The sequence below is a fragment of the Dendropsophus ebraccatus genome, chromosome 6, assembly GCF_027789765.1.
Source record: "Dendropsophus ebraccatus isolate aDenEbr1 chromosome 6, aDenEbr1.pat, whole genome shotgun sequence".
NCBI classification, from domain to species: domain Eukaryota; kingdom Metazoa; phylum Chordata; class Amphibia; order Anura; family Hylidae; genus Dendropsophus; species Dendropsophus ebraccatus.
The window spans coordinates 3,879,120-3,901,730 of NC_091459.1; the positions used below are offsets into that span (position 1 = coordinate 3,879,120).

General features: G+C 44.7%; 1 protein-coding gene across 1 annotated transcript; it reads left to right on the forward strand.

The window, feature by feature from the left end:
- Window positions 1–524: 524 nt before the first annotated feature.
- On the forward strand, window positions 525–21,923 carry UTS2B (urotensin 2B). The gene is made up of 5 exons (XM_069973374.1): window positions 525–683; window positions 6,357–6,455; window positions 11,624–11,661; window positions 12,365–12,458; window positions 21,577–21,923. Exons 1-5 carry the CDS (start codon window positions 581–583, stop codon window positions 21,600–21,602), a joined length of 360 nt encoding a protein of 119 aa, XP_069829475.1. The 5' UTR covers window positions 525–580; the 3' UTR covers window positions 21,603–21,923.
- The last annotated feature ends 688 nt before the right edge of the window (window positions 21,924–22,611 follow it).

The window sequence follows — 22,611 nt, forward strand, 5'->3', positions numbered from 1 at the left end:
TGCCCTGCGCTCCTGAAGAGGCTCCATGTATTACAACTTCTCCTGACACCTCTGAGGAGCGCCCATGTCTCTTTGATGAATCTCACATTTGTCTTCCGTCTTCTCTCTCTTCCTCGTTTTATCATCTTCTTCTCTGAACCAATTGTGTAGCGTCATGCAGAGAACCATACAAGTCATTTTAAGATCAAGGACCTGAAATCAATTCAATTAGTGATTCCTCGGCTCCATTTTGGCCTCGTCCAGGACAAAGATCTCCCAGTAATTAAAATGAGAGCATAGAAATGCAACTATAAATTACCCCGAGCTGCCATCTGTATCCCGCCCGTATACCCCGCCACTCCTCCTCTACTGCTCATATTCTGGATAGATTGATCCGGCTTTGACGTCAAGAAATTCACGCAGTTCATTTGTCAGTTTTCCAAGAATTGAAGCCATTGACAGGATGAAGGATTTTTATAAGGGGGGGGGGGGGGGGATATGAAACAATGACGACTGTGGCTACTATTTAAAAGTGAGCGGCCACAGATGAGGAGTGCACTGAGGTCCCAGGTATACACCAGGTTCCATCAGTCCTGAAGAAATGTTCCATAAAGCTGCTTCTCTCCATCTCTGCCTGGGGACATTAACTTTCCTGCTCATGATCTTCCTGCAGTCAGTTGAAGGCAAACCTTATCTATTGCAGGGTAAGTTCTCCATAATTCTTACATTGTTGGTTCAGGTCATCGTATTATATGATCAAGTCTTCATTGATAACCATAGAAATGTTCAGTAAGTGTAAATAGATTGTACAGGTAGATATATTGGTTTTCACCTGCTGAGCCCTTCAAGAACAGAGGAAGACAAAACTATATAATATAACTATATAATACAATATACACAGTATAATACAATGTAATATAGCTATATAATACAATATATACAATATAATACAATATAATATAACTATATAATACAATAGATATAATATAACACAATATATACAGTATAATACAATATAATATAACACAATATAATACAATATAATATAACACAATATATGCAGTATAATACAATATAATATAGCTATATAATACAATAGATACTATATAATATAACTAAATAACACAATATATACAATATTATATATTATAACTATATAACACAATTTATACAGTATATGGCTATGTTCACACAACGTTTTTTCAGCTCCGTTTAAAATGACATCCATCATTTTGAGTCTAAAATAACGGACGTTATTAAGTTGCCTGACCTCCCCTTAGTGCACTGACGGGTGTTTGCACATTATTCTAGTTTGGTTACTAATCGGCCGTTGGATGCAATTAAAAAGTCCATTGAATTTAATAGTAAAAACGGAGACAGAACGGTGACAGAAGGAAAACTGTGTGTGAAGTACAAATAAAAAACGTCCGCTGTTTGCAAAAGACATCGGAAAATAATGTTCATGTTCATTATTTTGACGTCCGCGGCAAAAACGTCAGTTTTTCAATGCATTGTGTGCATTGGATGTCCGTCTTCCCATTGACTCCAATGCATTGCCAATGCAGTCAGTTAAATCTCGGCAAAAAATGATGTTTTTTTAAAATATAAAAATCGGACGCCTTTTCAATATTTTTGACGTTGTGTGAACATAGCCTGATACAACTATATAATACTGATAGCAGCTGAAGACCATTGTGTATACTATGTATAGCCATCTCTGGAGATAGTTCTGTGCTTTGTTCCCACTATTGTTCATTGTTTGTAAATGCGCCATTTCTATATGTCGCTTTGATGTATAATGCATCTGAATTGCTTAAATTTAGCATTTTCTAATGAACTTTGTGAAAGGGAATTGGGTGAAGGGTCCTGATAGATGTTCAGGCTCAGGTCACTCGGAGAATTCTGTGACAAGTTTGTCAAATTCTGAAAAACTAATGCAAAATCTTAACTTTTAATCTTAATCTTAAAATAACTTTATTCTATAAAGAAAAATCCTACAACCCCCCCCCCCCCAAAGAGAAAGCAAATAAGAAATGTATGAATTCGTTTTATTATTGCATGTTTATTGCATATTAATGAATGTTAAGAACACCCAAAAAATAATATAATAATATAATAGGGTAACTGCAGAGCTGATCAATAACTATAGGTATATTATGCATCTGATGACATAGCAAAGTGCAGGTGCTAAATAGAGATAAAGTGCCCAATGCACACACAGCAGCAGATAATGGAGCAGACAGAGGATGTTACATCATAATATCATAAAGTGCAGATGCAATAATAACTTAGTAAGAAATAAAGTGTCTAATACATACAAAGTGTCTAAGAAGTAAAATGCAAATAAACATAATACAATACAATCCATAACCCTGTAAGCTCCTAATGTCCCATCTTAGTTACCCATAGATAAGACCAGCAGCAGAACCTCCCTGAGCCAAACATGTTTAAAACTCTATAAGGTTTGCCGCCTACTATACTGCTGCATGCTATGTACTATATTGCTGCATACTATGTACTATACTGCTGCATGCTATGTACTATACTGCTGCATACTATGTACTATACTGCTGCGTGCTATGTACTATATTGCTGCATACTATACTGCTGCATGCTATGTACTATACTGCTGCATGCTATGTACTATATTGCTGCATACCATATTGCTGCATGCTATGTACTATATTGCTGCATGTTATGTACTATATTGCTGCATACTATATTGCTGCATTCTATGTACTATATTGCTGCATGTTATGTACTATATTGCTCCATACTATATTGCTGCATACTATATTGCTGCATGTTATGTACTATATTGGTGCATGCTATGTACTATATTGCTGCATACTATGTACTATACTGCTGCATACTATATTGCTGCATGCTATGTACTATACTGCTGCATACTATATTGCTGCATGCTATGTACTATATTGCTGCATGCTATGTACTATATTGCTGCATACTATATTAATACATGCAATGTACTATACTGCTGCATACTACCTGTATATTGCTGCATACTATGTGCTATATTGCTGCATACTATATTGCTGCATCCTATGTACTATACTGCTGCATACTATATTGCTGCATACTATGTGCTATATTGCTGCATACTATGTACTATATTGCTCCATACTGTATTGCTGCATGCTATGTACTATACTGCTGCATGCTATGTACTATATTGCTGCATACTATGTGCTATACTGCTGCATGCTATGTACTATACTGCTGCATACTATATTGCTGCATGCTATGTACTATATTGCTGCATACTGTGTACTATATTGCTGCATACTATGTACTATATTGCTGCATGCTATGTACTATATTGCTGCATGCTATGTACTATACTGCTGCATACTATATTGCTGCATACTATGTACTATATTGCTCCATACTGTATTGCTGCATGCTATGTACTATACTGCTGCATGCTATGTACTATATTGCTGCATACTATGTGCTATACTGCTGCATGCTATGTACTATACTGCTGCATACTATATTGCTGCATGCTATGTACTATATTGCTGCATACTGTGTACTATATTGCTGCATACTATGTACTATATTGCTGCATGCTATGTACTATATTGCTGCATGCTATGTACTATACTGCTGCATACTATATTGCTGCATGCTATGTACTATACTGCTGCATACTATATTGCTGCATGCTATGTACTATATTGCTGCATGCTATGTACTATACTGCTGCATACTATATTGCTGCATGCTATGTACTATATTGCTGCATGCTATGTACTATACTGCTGCATACTATATTGCTGCATGCTATGTACTATATTGCTGCATGCTATGTACTATACTGCTGCATACTATATTGCTGCATGCTATGTACTATACTGCTGCATACTATATTGCTACATACTGTGTACTATATTGCTGCATGCTATGTACTATACTGCTGCATACTATATTGCTGCATGCTATGTACTATACTACTGCATGATATGTACTATATTGCTGAATACTGTGTACGATATTGCTGCATGCTATGTACTATACTACTGCATGATATGTACTACACTGCTGCATGCTATGTACTATATTGCTGCATGCTATGTACTATATTGCTGCATACTATATTGCTGCATGCTATGTACTATACTGCTTCATACTATATTGCTGCATGCTATGTACTATACTGCTGCATATTATACTGCTGCATACTATGTGCTATATTGCTGCATGCTAGGTACTATACTGCTGCATGCTATGCGCAATGTTTACTATTGTCCCCAATGCTGTCTTGTTTGCATTTATTTCTACTACTAGTCGCTCTACTTACTGTTATTAGGCTCAGCTTGATGTTCTCTAGTTCCCATTTATCTGTACAAAAGTTTTCAAATTTTTTGTATTCTTTAATGTTCACATACAGTAAAATAATAGCAATATACGGCTGTTATTCTATACGGTGTGTGCACTGCTGGCTAATTTCCCATTGACTTCAATAGAGCGCATTAGTAAAATAAAAATACGGCTGCATCTTTCCCTCCACATTCTGCCCATATTTTACCTTTTTTAATATATTTTACGGTGTGTGAATGTAACCTATAACCCATGGTGTTTTCGTATTACTTTGCTGTGAGGGGTGAACATCCTGTCTCACTTATGGTACTTGTCATACTAAATAACTGGCAATAATACACAGCAAGCCGCCATGAGGACAGAGTCCGGCTAATTGTTCTCCGTTATCAGCCCTGTGATTGATAATCTTCCCTCACACTATATGAAGAGTGCATTGTTAGTCCTCACAACGTCTTTTCTTGGCTGTTCGACCGCCATCTTTGTGGATGTCCATGATTTTGAGGTTAAATAACGCCTGTAACTTCAAAATAACAGACGTTATTTGACTTCAAAATGACGGCGTTGAATGGCCAAAAAGAGACGTTGTGTGGACCTAGCCTATGTCTGCAGCAGGTTTATAGTCTGTTGGCTGTATATTCCTAAAGAAACCCTGCAGGATTCCTCCAATAGAAGGTTATTATCCACTATATAGGCGTAGCATGGACTAGATCACCTATTAGGTCCCAGTTTTATAAGAATGTATACTGCACTCAGTTCATTTTTCACTTTATACCATTGTATGGAATTTACAATTACTGTTATTTTTGTACACTCTTTTGTCTGATGTTAATGGAACCTCAGAAAACATGCTTAGCATATACTCCCGCCATATACTCCCGGCATAAACTCCCGCCATATACTCCCGCCATAAACTCCCGCCATATACTCCCGCCATAAACTCCCGCCATATACTCCCGCCATATACTCCCGGCATAAACTCCCGCCATATACTCCTGGAATATACTCCCGCCATATACTCCCACCATATACTCCCGGCATAAACTCCCGCCATGTACTCCGGGAATATACTCCCACCATATACTCCCGCCATATACTCCTGGCATATACTCCCACAATATACTCCCGGCATAAACTCCTGCCATATACTCCTGCCCTATACTCCCGCCATATACTCCCACCATATACTCCCGGCATAAACTCCCACCATATACTCCCGCCATATACTCCCACCATATACTCCCGGCATAAACTCCCGCCATGTACTCCTGGAATATACTCCCGCCATATACTCCTGGAATATACTCCCGCCATATACTCCCACCATATACTCCCGGCATAAACTCCCGCCATGTACTCCGGGAATATACTCCCACCATATACTCCCGCCATATACTCCTGGCATATACTCCCACAATATACTCCCGGCATAAACTCCTGCCATATACTCCTGCCCTATACTCCCGCCATATACTCCCACCATATACTCCCGGCATAAACTCCCACCATATACTCCCGCCATATACTCCCACCATATACTCCCGGCATAAACTCCCGCCATGTACTCCTGGAATATACTCCCGCCATATACTCCCACCATATACTCCTGGCATATACTCCGGCAATATACTCCCGGCATAAACTCCTGCCATATACTCCCGCCATATACTCCCGCCATATACTCCTGGCATATACTCCCGCCATATACTCCCACCATATACTCCCACCATATACTCCTGGCATATACTCCGGCAATATACTCCCGGCATAAACTCCTGCCATATACTCCCGCCATATACTCCCGCCATATACTCCCGCCATATACTCCTGGCATATACTCCCACAATATACTCCCTGCATAAACTCCTGCCATATACTCCTGCCCTATACTCCCGGCATAAACTCCTGCCATATACTCCCGGCATAAACTCCCGCCATATACTCCTGCCATATACTCTATGCATTCCACTTGAACTCATCGTATCCCAAGCCGCCCACCATTGTCTTACTATGTTGCTTTCTTTTGTCAATCACAGACAATGAATTGTATCCACAAAAAGAAGTAAACCACCAGGATATGCTGCTGACCCTTCTACTGAATAAGCACTTACCTGTAAGAAGACCCTCGCACTTTGGTAAGAACTATAGATTGGATAAAGCTACAGCACGTCTTATTATCCGCCCCGTATCATTGTAGCCGCATACACAGCAATTAGCTTGATTAAAAAGCATTTAGCTTATTATACTCCAGTCCATTATACGCACACAGCTCCGGAGCACCGCAGTAGTTGATGATCGACTCTATAAAAACATCTAAGTGACTGGTTTAAAGTGTACCTTAAAGGGATATAGTCCCAGCTCAGCTAATATAGTTATACTTGTAGGATATTTTTTTACTAATACAGTGGTGCCTTGGATTACGAGCATAATTCGTTCCGGGACCGCGCTTGCAATTCAAATCCACTCTTAAACCAAAGCAAAGTTGAGCTGAGTGTGAGTGCCTGCACATAATAGCAGCAGTGTGTATAGCTGAGTGTGAGTGCCTGCACATAATAGCAGCAGTGTGTATAGCTGAGTGTGAGTGCCTGCACATAATAGCAGCAGTGTGTATAGCTGAGTGTGAGTGCCTGCACATAATAGCAGCAGTGTGTATAGCTGAGTGTGAGTGCCTGCACATAATAGCAGCAGTGTGTATAGCTGAGTGTGAGTGCCTGCACATAATAGCAGCAATGTGTATAGCTGAGTGTGAGTGCAGGCACATTATAACAGCAGTGTGTATAGATGAGTATGAGTGCAGGCACATTATAGCAGCAGTGAGTATAGCTGAGTGTGAGTGCAGGCACAATATAGCAGGAATGATGGGAGAGGATGGGAAACACAAGGGCTGACAGAGACTGCAGGGAGCAGGAAGGAATGAGCAGGACAGATGTGGACACAGTATAGCAGCACTCTCCGGGGAGAGAGGGGTTACAGCTATGAAGAGATTACCTCCACAGTCCTGTCCCCTGATGTAAGCCCCAGCCTGGGGTGTATCTGCTATGATTTGGAAGGTGAGGGAGACTTCCTGGGTCAGAGTACAGGGCTGTAGACCCCACTATGCAGACCATGCCCCTCCCTTACTCCCCCTCCCACCCAGTACAGGGAGCTCTTACACCAAAGCAACGCTCTTACACCAAGTCACAATTTTGAAAAACTGTGAGCTCTTCTTGCAAAACGCTCTTAATCCAAGTTACTCTAAAACCAAGGGTTTTATCCATTTAGGGTTTTATCCATGTTCATCCATTTAGAAAACCTGTCTCCTCCTCCTCCTGATATGTTGCTCTTTCCCTCCCATTGTTGACAGCTTATTGTCTAGACTACAGACCACCTCTCTACTTCTAAAGCAGTGGTCTGCCTGGTATATATAGCTAATATATATATCACTGTCTCCTTTTGTTCTTGAGTTCACTGTTTTCTATAAGCATTTCCCTCCTGACCCTTATTTAGTCCTGTAACATATTTATATATAATCAGTATATACACACTATATAGCTATACACTACATTTCTACATTATGTTTATATACACACTAGCCAAACTACTGTTTTTAGAGCAGAGTGGTGGTCGGTAACCTAGACAACGAGCTGTCAACAATTGGAAGGAAAGAGAGGCATATCAGGAGAAGGAGGCAGGTTTGTTAAATTATTGTATTATTATAAAATATTTATCTTGATGATTCCTACACATGGAACTATATTAGCTGAGATGGAATATACGTTACTAAAAACAGCCCATGAACAGGAGGAAAACTGTTACTGAAAAAATAGATTTTTCCCCAAAAAAACTTAAAGGGGTTGTTCGACAAAAATTGTTTATTTTAAATCAACTGGTGCCAGAAATTTGTAATTTACTTCTAATAAAAACCTCAAGTTGACCTGTACTTATTAGCTGCTGTATGTCCTGCAGGAAGTGGTGTATTCTCTCCAGTCTGGAGAGCAGGAGAGGTTTTCTATGGTGATTTGCTGCTGCTCTGGACAGTTCCTCACATGGACAGAGGTGGCAGCAGAGAGCACTGTGTCACACTGGATAGAATACACCACTTCCTGTAGGACATACAGCAGCTGATAAGTACTGGAAGACTTGAGTTTTTTTAAAGTAATTTACAAATTTCTGGCACCAGTTGATTTGAGAGAAAAACATTATTAGTGAACTACCCCTTTAAAGTTTTTAACAGGGGTCCATGCACAGCTTTCCATGGCAGATTTTATTTCAGTATTTTGACCAACAGCCAAATTTGGATTAAAAGGAATGGGAAATATAAAGGAAGGACTGACAGCTGCATGTAAATGTACTATGCGCCCCTCTCCCTGGTGTCTAGAGGGAAAATCCCTTCTGCTTACCGGGTCGGGGCTCAGCGTCGCACTGACACTGATCCCCGCTCGACAATCAATGTATCTGGTCTGCTGCAGACCGGAGTAATACAGCATTGATCTAATGGATCAGTGCAGTATATATGTATCTCTAGGGGGGTTCACTGCAGTAATAATAAAAGTCCCCAAGGGGGAACAGTGCAGTATATATGTATTTATATGGTAGATCATTGCAGTGTTTTTGTATCTCTATGGGAGATCAGTGCAGTATATATGTATTTCTATGGCAGATCAGTGCAGTATATTTGTATCTCTATAGGAGATCACTTCAGTAACAATAAAAGTCCCCCAGGGGATCAGTGCAGTATATATGTATCATTATGGGAGATCAGTGCAGTATATATGTATTTCTATGGGAATTCAGTGCAGTATATATGTATTTCTATGGGAGATCAGTGCAGTATATATGTATCTCTGTGGGAGATCACTTCAGTAATACTGAAAGTCCCCCAGGGGGATCAGTGCAGTATATATGTATCTCTATGGGAGATCAGTGCAGTATATATGTATTTCTATGGGAGATCAGTGCAGTATATATGTATCTCTATGGAAGATCACTGCAGTAATAGTGAAAGTCCCCCAGGGGGATCAGTGCAGTATATATGTATTTCTATGGTAGATCATTGCAGTATATTTGTATCTCTATGGGAGATCACTGCAGTATATATGTATTTCTATGGGAGATCAGTGCAGTATATTCGTATCTCTATGGGAGATCAGTGCAGTATATATGTATTTCTATGGGAGATCAGTGCAGTATATTTGTATCTCTATAGGAGATCACTTCAATAATAATAAAAGTCCCCCAGGGGATCAGTGCAGTATATATGTATCTCTATGGGAGCTCAGTGCAGTAGATATGTATTTCTATGGGAGATCAGTGCAGTATATATGTATTTCTATGGGAGATCAGTGCAGTATATACTGTATGTATCTCTATGGGAGATCACTGCAGTAATACTGAAAGTCCCCCAGGGGGATCAGTGCAGTATATATGTATCTCTATGGGAGATCAATGCAGTATATATGTATTTCTATGGGAGATCAGTACAGTAATACTGAAAGTCACCAAGGGGATCAGTGCAGTATATATGTATCTCTATGGGAGATCAGTGCAGTATATATGTATCTCTATGGGAGATCAGTGCAGTATATATGTATTTCTATGGTAGATCAGTGCAGTATATATGTATTTCTATGGGAGATCAGTACAGTAATACTGAAAGTCACCAAGGGGATCAGTGCAGTATATATGTATCTCTATGGGAGATCAGTACAGTAATACTGAAAGTCACCAAGGGGATCAGTGCAGTATATATGTATCTCTATGGGAGATCAGTGCAGTATATATGTATCTCTATGGGAGATCAGTGCAGTATATATGTATCTCTATGGTAGATCAGTGCAGTATATATGTATCTCTATGGGAGATTAGTGCAGTATATATGTATCTCTATGGGAGATCAGTGCAGTATATATGTATCTCTATGGGAGATCAGTGCAGTATATATGTATCTCTATGGGAGATCAGTGCAGTATATATGTATCTCTATGGGAGATCAGTGCAGTATATATGTATCTCTATGGTAGATCAGTGCAGTAATACTGAAAGTCCCCAAGGGGAACTAAAAGTTAAAGTATACAGTTAAAAAAAGTTTTTATTAATAAGAAATCCTCTCCCCTAATAAAAGTCTGAATCACCCCCTTTTTTCCCCCATTTTATAAATAAAAATAAATAAATAAACATATTTGGTATCGCCGCATGCGTAATCGCCCAAACTATGAAATTCACATTTCTGAGTGCAAAATTGCGTATTTTTTGTCACATCAAAGCCAGAAAAATTGTGATAAAAAGTGATCAAAAAGTTGCATATACAAAAGCAAGATACTGATAGAAAGTACAGATCATGGCGCAAAAACTGACACATAACACAGCCCCATAGACCAAAGGATGAAAGCGCTATAAGCCTGGGAATAGAGAAATACATTTTTTTTAAAAGCTGTCAGATAAAATAATCATTGTAAGGCTATGTTCACACATTGTATGAGACCGGCCGTTCCGTGACCCCGGCCGGCACTTAAAGAGGATGTACCACCAGGTACATCCTCTTTAAGCTGAACCCACGGATCGAACGGCGCTGTCACGGGGAAGCCGGTGCCCGATTCCTATGCACGCCACCGTACTATGCACCGGAACTGGCCGGTGCTCAAGCACTCTAGGTGGACCGGGCCGCCCCAGTGGGAGGGAATTTCCTCCCCTGTATGATGCGGCTCCCTTAGAATGAATGGAACCGCGTCATACAGGGGATGAAATTCAAGATTAAGATTTAAGCTAAAGTTCTGGTTGTCTCACAAACTGCAATATAAGGGGCTCTACATCTATATTTGCCATTTGGGACTACATCATTATTAGGTAATCAAAACTAAAATAAATAAAATAATTAAAAAATCTGGTGCTAAATACTGAATGGCTGGAATTGTTAAAGGGGTATTCCACTCAAACAGAACTTTTGATATGTTGCAGCTCATAGTGAGACTAACAATGTTGCAGATAAAGCCTGCCAGGGACTCAGCTGTCTCAGAAAGGAGGGGGGAGGAGGGGGGGACAGAGAGAAAAGCTCACACACAGATTTTTGTGTCTTCAGCAGAAAGCAGCAGCTGAGAACTGGGGGAAGGAGACTGAATAGTTAATAACAAGTATAGAAGGAATTGTTAGTCTCACCATGGGCAGCAACATATCAAAATTGATGTCTGAGTGGAATACCCCTTTAAACATAGGAAATATACAAATCTGAATAACTTTCTGGCACCAACCTATTTTTCTTCTCTTTCTAGAATGCCCCTTTAGGAAATACTCTGCATTCTTTAAACCTGTATAATATTTTATTTCATAGATATGGAGCTGGAGAGCAAATTAGAACAACTGGAGCAGGTAAGTGATGGAACGTTAATGGTATCGCTTACTTATACAATAATTATATTTTTGCAGATGCCATGAAGTAAAACTGGGATCATTTGTAAGAGTTGATAAGGATTTATATCTGGGCTCCGAGCAGCGTAGACACCTGGGAAAGGTGTAAATTGGTGGGGGGATGGGTGTATGTGTCTTTTGTATGGGATTGCTGGAGTTCCCCTTTAGGGTCAGTTCACACGTACAGACTTGCAGCGTAAATCTCGCTGCGAGTCTGTCAGGTCCTGGCAGTTCACTGTCACTTCCTACTCGCTGCAGTCTAAACGACCTCTGCGTGTATGTAATTCTGCCGGCCCCTTAACCCCTTCGTCTCCCGCCTCGCTGTGTCTGTATATACATTACCTGTCCTCGCTGCACGGGGTCCCGGCGTCCTGCTCTCCCGCCCAGCCAATCAGTGTGTTGCCCAGCCGCAGCAACTGATTGGCTGGGCGGGAGAGCAGGACAGTGGGAACCCGTGCAGCGAGGACAGGTAATGTATATACAGACACAGCGAGGCGGGAGACGAAGGGGTTAAGGGGCCGGCAGAATTACATAACGACCGCTGCGAGTATGTAGTGAAAGGGACCTGACAGACTGGCAGTGAGATTTACGCTGCGAGTCTGTACGTGTGAACTGACCCTTAATCATACAGTATACTAAAAATAACTTTTTGTTTTTCAATCAGCTAGAAAAATTGAAGGAGGAGCTTTTGGAAGAAAAGTCTGGAGATTTGTCATATGCTATGGACAGACTCCCAGCGTCACATCCAAACAAGCGAGGTAGGTACTACATGAACATATGGGTATGCTACGCTCCTATATACCAGAATGGGGAGAGCTGCACACATGAGGCCAGCTCTCCCCAGTGGCCTATAGGGAATCTATCAGCAAGCTAGGTCAGCTTACATAGATGTTCCCCACACAGAGGTGCATAGGGGGCATTTATCAAGACTGGTGTGCTGGTGTACTGGAGTACTGGTGTACTGGTGTACTGGAGTACTGGTGTGCTGGTGTACTGGAGTACTGGTGTGCTGTGTACTGGTGTGCTGTGTGCTGGTGTGCTGGTGTACTGGTATGCTGGTGTACTGGAGTACTGGTGTGCTAGTGTACTGGTGTACTGGAGTACTGGTGTGCTGGTGTACTGGAGTACTGGTGTACTGGTGTGCTGTGTACTGGTGTACTGGAGTACTGGTGTGCTGGTGTACTGGAGTACTGGTGTGCTGTGTGCTGGTGTACTGGTGTGCTGTGTACTGGTGTATTGGTGTGCTGGTGTATTGGTGTGCTGGTGTACTGGTGTATTAGTGTGCTGGTGTACTGGTGTACTGGAGTATTGGTGTACTGGTGTGCTGGTGTACTGGTGTACTGGAGTACTGGTGTGCTGGTGTACTGGTGTACTGGTGTACTGGAGTGCTGGTGTACTGGTGTACTGGAGTACTGGAGTACTGGTGTGCTGTGTACTGGTGTACTGGAGTGCTGGTGTGCTGGTGTACTGGAGTGCTGGTGTGCTGGTGTACTGGAGTATTGGTGTGCTGGTGTGCTGGTCTACTGGAGTATTGGTGTGCTGGTGTACTGGAGTACTGGTGTACTGGAGTACTGGTGTGCTGGTGTACTGGAGTATTGGTGTACTGGTGTGCTGGTGTACTGGAGTACTGGTGTGCTGTGTACTGGTGTACTAGTGTGCTGTGTCCTGGTGTACTGGAGTACTGGTGTGCTGGTGTACTGGAGTACTGGTGTGCTGGTGTACTGGAATACTGGTGTGTTGGTGTGCTGGTGTACTGGTATGCTGGTGTACTGGAGTACTGGTGTGCTGGTGTACTGGTATGCTGGTGTACTGGTGTGCTGGTGTACTGGTATGCTGGTGTACTGGTGTACTGGAGTACTGGTGTGCTGGTGTACTGGTGTACTGGAGTACTGGTGTGTTGTGTACTGGTGTACTGGAGTACTGGTGTACTGGTGTACTGGAGTACTGGTGTGCTGTGTACTGGTGTACTGGAGTACTGGTGTGCTGGTGTACTGGAGTACTGGTGTGCTGTGTGCTGGTGTACTGGTGTGCTGTGTACTGGTGTATTGGTGTGCTAGTGTACTGGTGTATTAGTGTGCTGGTGTGCTGGTGTACTGGAGTACTGGTGTGCTGGTGTACTGGAGTATTGGTGTACTGGTGTGCTGGTGTACTGGTGTACTGGAGTACTGGTGTACTAGTGTGCTGTGTCCTGGTGTACTGGAGTACTGGAGTGCTGGTGTGCTGGTGTACTGGAGTACTGGTGTGCTGGTGTACTGGAATACTGGTGTGTTGGTGTGCTGGTGTACTGGTATGCTGGTGTACTGGTGTACTGGAGTACTGGTGTGCTGGTGTACTGGTATGCTGGTGTACTGGTGTGCTGGTGTACTGGTATGCTGGTGTACTGGTGTACTGGTGTGCTGGTGTACTGGTGTACTGGAGTACTGGTGTGTTGTGTACTGGTGTACTGGAGTGCTGGTGTACTGGTGTACTGGAGTACTGGTGTGTTGTGTACTGGTGTACTGGAGTACTGGTGTACTGGTGTACTGGAGTACTGGTGTGCTGTGTACTGGTGTACTGGAGTACTGGTGTGCTGGTGTACTGGAGTACTGGTGTGCTGTGTGCTGGTGTACTGGTGTGCTGTGTACTGGTGTATTGGTGTGCTAGTGTACTGGTGTATTAGTGTGCTGGTGTACTGGTGTACTGGAATATTGGTGTACTAGTGTGCTGTGTCCTGGTGTACTGGAGTACTGGTGTGCTGGTGTGCTGGTGTACTGGAGTGCTGGTGTGCTGGTGTACTGGAGTACTGGTGTGCTGGTGTACTGGAATACTGGTGTGTTGGTGTGCTGGTGTACTGGTATGCTGGTGTACTGGTGTACTGGAGTACTGGTGTGCTGGTGTACTGGTATGCTGGTGTACTGGTGTGCTGGTGTACTGGTATGCTGGTGTACTGGTGTACTGGTGTGCTGGTGTACTGGTGTACTGGAGTACTGGTGTGTTGTGTACTGGTGTACTGGAGTGCTGGTGTACTGGTGTACTGGAGTACTGGTGTGTTGTGTACTGGTGTACTGGAGTACTGGTGTACTGGTGTACTGGAGTACTGGTGTGCTGTGTACTGGTGTACTGGAGTACTGGTGTGCTGGTGTACTGGAGTACTGGTGTGCTGTGTGCTGGTGTACTGGTGTGCTGTGTACTGGTGTATTGGTGTGCTAGTGTACTGGTGTATTAGTGTGCTGGTGTACTGGTGTACTGGAATATTGGTGTACTAGTGTGCTGGTGTACTGGAGTACTGGTGTGCTGTGTGCTGGTGTACTGGAGTATTGGTGTGCTGGTGTACTGGTGTGCTGGTGTACTGGAGTATTGGTGTGCTGGTGTACTGGTGTGCTGGTGTACTGGAGTACTGGTGTACTGGTGTGCTGGTGTACTGGTGTACTGGAGTACTTGTGTGCTGGTGTGCTGGTGTACTGGTGTGCTGTGTACTGGTGTACTGGAGTGCTGGTGTGCTGGTGTACTGGTGTGCTGGTGTGCTGGTGTACTGGAGTACTGGTGTACTGGTGTGCTGGTGTACTGGAGTACTGGAGTACTGGTGTGCTGGTGTGCTGGTGTACTGGTGTACTGGAGTACTGGTGTGCTGTGTACTGGTGTACTAGTGTGCTGTGTCCTGGTGTAGTGGAGTACTGGTGTGCTGTGTGCTGGTGTACTGGAGTATTGGTGTGCTGGTGTACTGGTGTGCTGGTGTACTGGAGTATTGGTGTGCTGGTGTACTGGTGTGCTGGTGTACTGGAGTACTGGTGTACTGGTGTGCTGTGTACTGGTGTACTGGAGTGCTGGTGTACTGGTGTGCTGGTGTACTGGTGTGCTGGTGTACTGGAGTACTGGTGTACTGGAGTGCTGGAGTACTGGTGTGCTGGTGTACTGGTGTGCTGGTGTGCTGGTGTACTGGAGTACTGGTGTGCTGTGTACTGGTGTACTAGTGTGCTGTATCCTGGTGTACTGGAGTACTGGTGTGCTGTGTACTGGTGTACTGGAGTACTGGTGTGCTGTGTACTGGTGTACTGGAGTACTGGTGTGCTGTGTGCTGGTGTATTGGTGTGCTGGTGTATTAGTGTACTGGTGTACTGGAGTATTGGTGTACTGGTGTACTGGTGTGCTAGTGTGCTGGTGTACTGGTGTATTGGTGGACTGGAGTACTGGTGTGCTAGTGTTCTGGTGTACTGGTGTATTGGTGGACTGGAGTACTGGTGTGCTAGTGTGCTGGTGTGCTAGTGTGCTGGTGTATTGGTGGACTGGAGAACTGGTGTGCTGTTGTACTGGAGTATTGGTGTACTGGTGTGCTGGTGTACTGGTGTATTGCTGGACTGGAGTACTGGTGTGCTAGTGTGCTGGTGTACTGGTGAACTGGAGTATTGGTGTGCTGGTGTACTGGTGTATTGGTGGACTGGAGTACTGGTGTGCTAGTGTACTGGTGTACTGGAGTACTGGTGTGCTGGTGTACTGGAGTACTGGTGTACTGGTGTGCTGTGTACTGGTGTACTGGAGTACTGGTGTGCTGGTGTACTGGAGTACTGGTGTGCTGTGTGCTGGTGTACTGGTGTGCTGTGTACTGGTGTATTGGTGTGCTGGTGTATTGGTGTGCTGGTGTACTGGTGTATTAGTGTGCTGGTGTACTGGTGTACTGGAGTATTGGTGTACTGGTGTGCTGGTGTACTGGTGTACTGGAGTACTGGTGTGCTGGTGTACTGGTGTACTGGTGTACTGGAGTGCTGGTGTACTGGTGTACTGGAGTACTGGAGTACTGGTGTGCTGTGTACTGGTGTACTGGAGTGCTGGTGTGCTGGTGTACTGGAGTGCTGGTGTGCTGGTGTACTGGAGTATTGGTGTGCTGGTGTGCTGGTCTACTGGAGTATTGGTGTGCTGGTGTACTGGAGTACTGGTGTACTGGAGTACTGGTGTGCTGGTGTACTGGAGTATTGGTGTACTGGTGTGCTGGTGTACTGGAGTACTGGTGTGCTGTGTACTGGTGTACTAGTGTGCTGTGTCCTGGTGTACTGGAGTACTGGTGTGCTGGTGTACTGGAGTACTGGTGTGCTGGTGTACTGGAATACTGGTGTGTTGGTGTGCTGGTGTACTGGTATGCTGGTGTACTGGAGTACTGGTGTGCTGGTGTACTGGTATGCTGGTGTACTGGTGTGCTGGTGTACTGGTATGCTGGTGTACTGGTGTACTGGAGTACTGGTGTGCTGGTGTACTGGTGTACTGGAGTACTGGTGTGTTGTGTACTGGTGTACTGGAGTACTGGTGTACTGGTGTACTGGAGTACTGGTGTGCTGTGTACTGGTGTACTGGAGTACTGGTGTGCTGGTGTACTGGAGTACTGGTGTGCTGTGTGCTGGTGTACTGGTGTGCTGTGTACTGGTGTATTGGTGTGCTAGTGTACTGGTGTATTAGTGTGCTGGTGTGCTGGTGTACTGGAGTACTGGTGTGCTGGTGTACTGGAGTATTGGTGTACTGGTGTGCTGGTGTACTGGTGTACTGGAGTACTGGTGTACTAGTGTGCTGTGTCCTGGTGTACTGGAGTACTGGAGTGCTGGTGTGCTGGTGTACTGGAGTACTGGTGTGCTGGTGTACTGGAATACTGGTGTGTTGGTGTGCTGGTGTACTGGTATGCTGGTGTACTGGTGTACTGGAGTACTGGTGTGCTGGTGTACTGGTATGCTGGTGTACTGGTGTGCTGGTGTACTGGTATGCTGGTGTACTGGTGTACTGGTGTGCTGGTGTACTGGTGTACTGGAGTACTGGTGTGTTGTGTACTGGTGTACTGGAGTGCTGGTGTACTGGTGTACTGGAGTACTGGTGTGTTGTGTACTGGTGTACTGGAGTACTGGTGTACTGGTGTACTGGAGTACTGGTGTGCTGTGTACTGGTGTACTGGAGTACTGGTGTGCTGGTGTACTGGAGTACTGGTGTGCTGTGTGCTGGTGTACTGGTGTGCTGTGTACTGGTGTATTGGTGTGCTAGTGTACTGGTGTATTAGTGTGCTGGTGTACTGGTGTACTGGAATATTGGTGTACTAGTGTGCTGTGTCCTGGTGTACTGGAGTACTGGTGTGCTGGTGTGCTGGTGTACTGGAGTGCTGGTGTGCTGGTGTACTGGAGTACTGGTGTGCTGGTGTACTGGAATACTGGTGTGTTGGTGTGCTGGTGTACTGGTATGCTGGTGTACTGGTGTACTGGAGTACTGGTGTGCTGGTGTACTGGTATGCTGGTGTACTGGTGTGCTGGTGTACTGGTATGCTGGTGTACTGGTGTACTGGTGTGCTGGTGTACTGGTGTACTGGAGTACTGGTGTGTTGTGTACTGGTGTACTGGAGTGCTGGTGTACTGGTGTACTGGAGTACTGGTGTGTTGTGTACTGGTGTACTGGAGTACTGGTGTACTGGTGTACTGGAGTACTGGTGTGCTGTGTACTGGTGTACTGGAGTACTGGTGTGCTGGTGTACTGGAGTACTGGTGTGCTGTGTGCTGGTGTACTGGTGTGCTGTGTACTGGTGTATTGGTGTGCTAGTGTACTGGTGTATTAGTGTGCTGGTGTACTGGTGTACTGGAATATTGGTGTACTAGTGTGCTGGTGTACTGGAGTACTGGTGTGCTGTGTGCTGGTGTACTGGTGTACTGGTGTGCTGGTGTACTGGTGTGCTGGTGTACTGGAGTATTGGTGTGCTGGTGTACTGGTGTGCTGGTGTACTGGAGTACTGGTGTACTGGTGTGCTGGTGTACTGGTGTACTGGAGTACTTGTGTGCTGGTGTGCTGGTGTACTGGTGTGCTGTGTACTGGTGTACTGGAGTGCTGGTGTGCTGGTGTACTGGTGTGCTGGTGTGCTGGTGTACTGGAGTACTGGTGTACTGGTGTGCTGGTGTACTGGAGTACTGGAGTACTGGTGTGCTGGTGTGCTGGTGTACTGGTGTACTGGAGTACTGGTGTGCTGTGTACTGGTGTACTAGTGTGCTGTGTCCTGGTGTAGTGGAGTACTGGTGTGCTGTGTGCTGGTGTACTGGAGTATTGGTGTGCTGGTGTACTGGTGTGCTGGTGTACTGGAGTATTGGTGTGCTGGTGTACTGGTGTGCTGGTGTACTGGAGTACTGGTGTACTGGTGTGCTGGTGTACTGGTGTACTGGAGTACTGGTGTGCTGTGTACTGGTGTACTGGAGTGCTGGTGTACTGGTGTGCTGGTGTACTGGTGTGCTGGTGTACTGGTGTACTGGTGTACTGGAGTGCTGGAGTACTGGTGTGCTGGTGTACTGGTGTGCTGGTGTGCTGGTGTACTGGAGTACTGGTGTGCTGTGTACTGGTGTACTAGTGTGCTGTATCCTGGTGTACTGGAGTACTGGTGTGCTGTGTACTGGTGTACTGGAGTACTGGTGTGCTGTGTACTGGTGTACTGGAGTACTGGTGTGCTGTGTGCTGGTGTATTGGTGTGCTGGTGTATTAGTGTACTGGTGTACTGGAGTATTGGTGTACTGGTGTACTGGTGTGCTAGTGTGCTGGTGTACTGGTGTATTGGTGGACTGGAGTACTGGTGTGCTAGTGTTCTGGTGTACTGGTGTATTGGTGGACTGGAGTACTGGTGTGCTAGTGTGCTGGTGTGCTAGTGTGCTGGTGTATTGGTGGACTGGAGAACTGGTGTGTTGTTGTACTGGAGTATTGGTGTACTGGTGTGCTGGTGTACTGGTGTATTGCTGGACTGGAGTACTGGTGTGCTAGTGTGCTGGTGTACTGGTGAACTGGAGTATTGGTGTGCTGGTGTACTGGTGTATTGGTGGACTGGAGTACTGGTGTGCTAGTGTACTGGTGTACTGGTGTGCTGGTGTACTGGAGTATTGGTGTACTGGTGTGCTGGTGTACTGTTGTATTGGTGGACTGGAGTACTGGTGTGCTAGTGTGCTGGTGTACTGGTGTGCTGGTGTACTGGAGTATTGGTGTACTGGTGTGCTGGTGTACTGGTGTATTGGTGGACTGGAGTACTGGTGTGCTAGTGTGCTGGTGTACTGGTGAACTGGAGTATTGGTGTGCTGGTGTACTGGTGTATTGGTGGACTGGAGTACTGGTGTGCTAGTGTGCTGGTGTACTGGTGTATTGCTGGACTGGAGTACTGGTGTGCTAGTGTACTGGTGTACTGGTGTGCTGGTGTGCTGGTGTACTGGAGTATTGGTGTACTGGTGTGCTGGTGTACTGTTGTATTGGTGGACTGGAGTACTGGTGTGCTAGTGTGCTGGTGTACTGGTGAACTGGAGTATTGGTGTGCTGGTGTACTGGTATATTGGTGGACTGGAGTACTGGTGTGCTAGTGTGCTGGTGTGCTGGTGTGCTGGTGTACTGTTGTATTGGTGGACTGGAGTACTGGTGTGCTAGTGTGCTGGTGTACTGGTGTACTGGAGTATTGGTGTACTGGTGTACTGGTGTACTGGAGTATTGGCGTACTGGTGTGCTAGTGTACTGGTGTACTGGTGTACTGGAGTATTGGTGTACTGGTGTGCTGGTGTACTCCACGCCAGTGTTAGATAAAGCCTTGTCTCCCAGTATATCTGGCACAGGCATTGTGGAGCAGGTGTAGAGTTTTGCTTGGTTTCTACGTAAAGGCCGACTCTGACTCCTCGTTCCCCGCTCCCTGCTGCCGCTATTACACGCGGCAGCAGCGAGCAGGTAAGTCCGGGGAGGGCAGGGGGAAGCTGCGGGGGGGCTGCCTGGGTGATTGCTGATCGTCCGGGCAGCCCATAGGATATAGCGGCAGTTTGCTGCCGCCGCTCCTATTGTACGGAGCGGCGGTTGCAGATCGCTGCTATATAAGTCGTTTATCTTTCAACATGTTGCCTCCTATTGCACAGGACGATTATCGTCCGTAACGGCCGATATCGTACGAATACAGCCAATAATCGTTCAGTGGAATAGGGTCTTAACACAAGGTGTAAATCTTGATAAATGAGGAGCGGGAGAAGGTCTCCCCCCCCCTTACCCCCCACGCCTGCCCGCCCATCGGTTGAGGAGGGGTTACGGCAGGCATATGTCAGGGAGAAGGCCAAGATCTGCACTGCCTCCATGGTGTACGCTCGGGGGGCATCATTATTAAATCTCCCCTTAGTGCCTTCATCATAGCACACCGCTGTACCAATTTTATTACTTTATTCTTTATGTACAAATATTTTATTAATATGTCAATGAGGCCTCGTGCACTAATACGGCCACTCCGCTTTTCTAGCACCAACAATAATGAGTAGTGAGGGCGCCATTGTGCAGCAGCATTGAGTACGGGCATGGTAAGAGGGTGGGCAGCCGTATTGTGGCACAGGGCAATAAAGGACCCTTCCTGATAGACCAAATCTGCTGAGACCCAGAACTGTGCGGCCGTTGTTGTGGCTGTGACTGCTGTCCTCCGGGGGGAGAGGTGGGTGTTGGTGGGCACTACATGAAAAAGGGGGGAGATGGGAGAGGTTATGTGACCACCACTAACATACAGCAAACTGTAGCTATAACCGCTGCTGTCACCCGCTCACGGCTTGTTGTAGTTATAGCATCTAGTGTCTCGGGGCCCTGTTACCAAATACGGCCGATTATCTGCCAAATCCGGCCGATCCAGCCGATAATCACTCCGTGTAATAAAGACAACGATCAACCAATGGGAACGATCAGTCTCTGAAGTGACAAGCTGCACAGCCAATCTCTGGCTGGGATGGCCGTTGTTTTACATAGTGTGAACATACAGAGAAATTTGAAGATAGATGTGGACTCCAAGGCCTGATGGGAACTAATAGAATCGTTGGGAGGTCAGGGGTCACACAAAGGTTTCTATCCTTTATCCGTGTGCGTTTTATGATTTCTGAGCGTCTTTTTCTTGTCTTTTCGCAGCCTGCTTCTGGAAATACTGTGTGTGAGCGCCGCCCTGCAGGGAAGAGCCTATTAATGCTAATTCTTACCAGAGCTCCGGCAAATCGACCAAAAATACAATGAAAAACTGTGAAGTTATATTTTTATGCAACATTTGTAATTTATTTGTGTAGTTTGGTGGTCACCGCATTGGACGCTGCATCTGAGACGTTACTGAGCCGTCCATCCCCCCGCGCTTTACCACAATGCATTAAGAATATTGCATCACCCGACCCATTAGACGTTATGGGATGAAGTTCCCATTGTGTTTGCAGCTGCCAGCCATTCCTTCCTTTATTACACAATGTATTTCATTACTTACATTATATCCAGACTTCCATTTTTACATTGATTGAATAAAGATGTATCAATTATATCCAAACTTTTCACATAATAGTATTGTTGCCAATGATGTACAGTATCAGAGGGGGGGAACCTACTCAGGACAATGGATTGGGAGACAGAAAGTCACTCCGGAGAACTGAACCTAATACAGAGTTTTATTGATTTCTGCAAAAAAATGTTAAATGATAAATTGGACAATTGGATTTTTCCCCCATTTTTGGTCTAAGTTCTGTTCATGAACCGGTATTTGACAGGCGAATGTTTTTTAGATGCAACTTTTTTTTATTTGCCTGTTTTGAGTATTCATTCAAAACTTGCATAATCCAGGATTTGCGCACAATTCATCATTTGTGACTTTTTCCAAAGTCGCAAAAACAGGTGCAGGCAGACGTCTGGTCAGTGCCAGGGGAACTTTTTTGCAACTTTTTTTTTTTTTTTACATGCATTTACTATGACAGTGTTACTTTTCCATAAATCTCACACAATATATTGGAACAAAATAAACACTGACCCACATTAGAATAGTCGTTCCCGTTACACTCCTTAGTAAATATGTTTTCAAGCAGGTTAGGGCATTTGCCGAATTACATAATCTAAAAATAACAAACACATCAAATCATTTTCATAATCAATTTTATTTCAAACAAAAAATATTTCTGAAGTCTAACAGTA

Bases quoted from the DNA above. Each gene is read 5' to 3' on its own strand.
- UTS2B (XM_069973374.1), top strand. From the start codon at position 581: ATGTTCCATAAAGCTGCTTCTCTCCATCTCTGCCTGGGGACATTAACT. The intron at 684-6,356 runs GTAAGTTCTCCA...TGTCAATCACAG, and splicing joins CAAACCTTATCTATTGCAGG to ACAATGAATTGTATCCACAA. The intron at 11,662-12,364 runs GTAAGTGATGGA...TTTTTCAATCAG, and splicing joins AATTAGAACAACTGGAGCAG to CTAGAAAAATTGAAGGAGGA.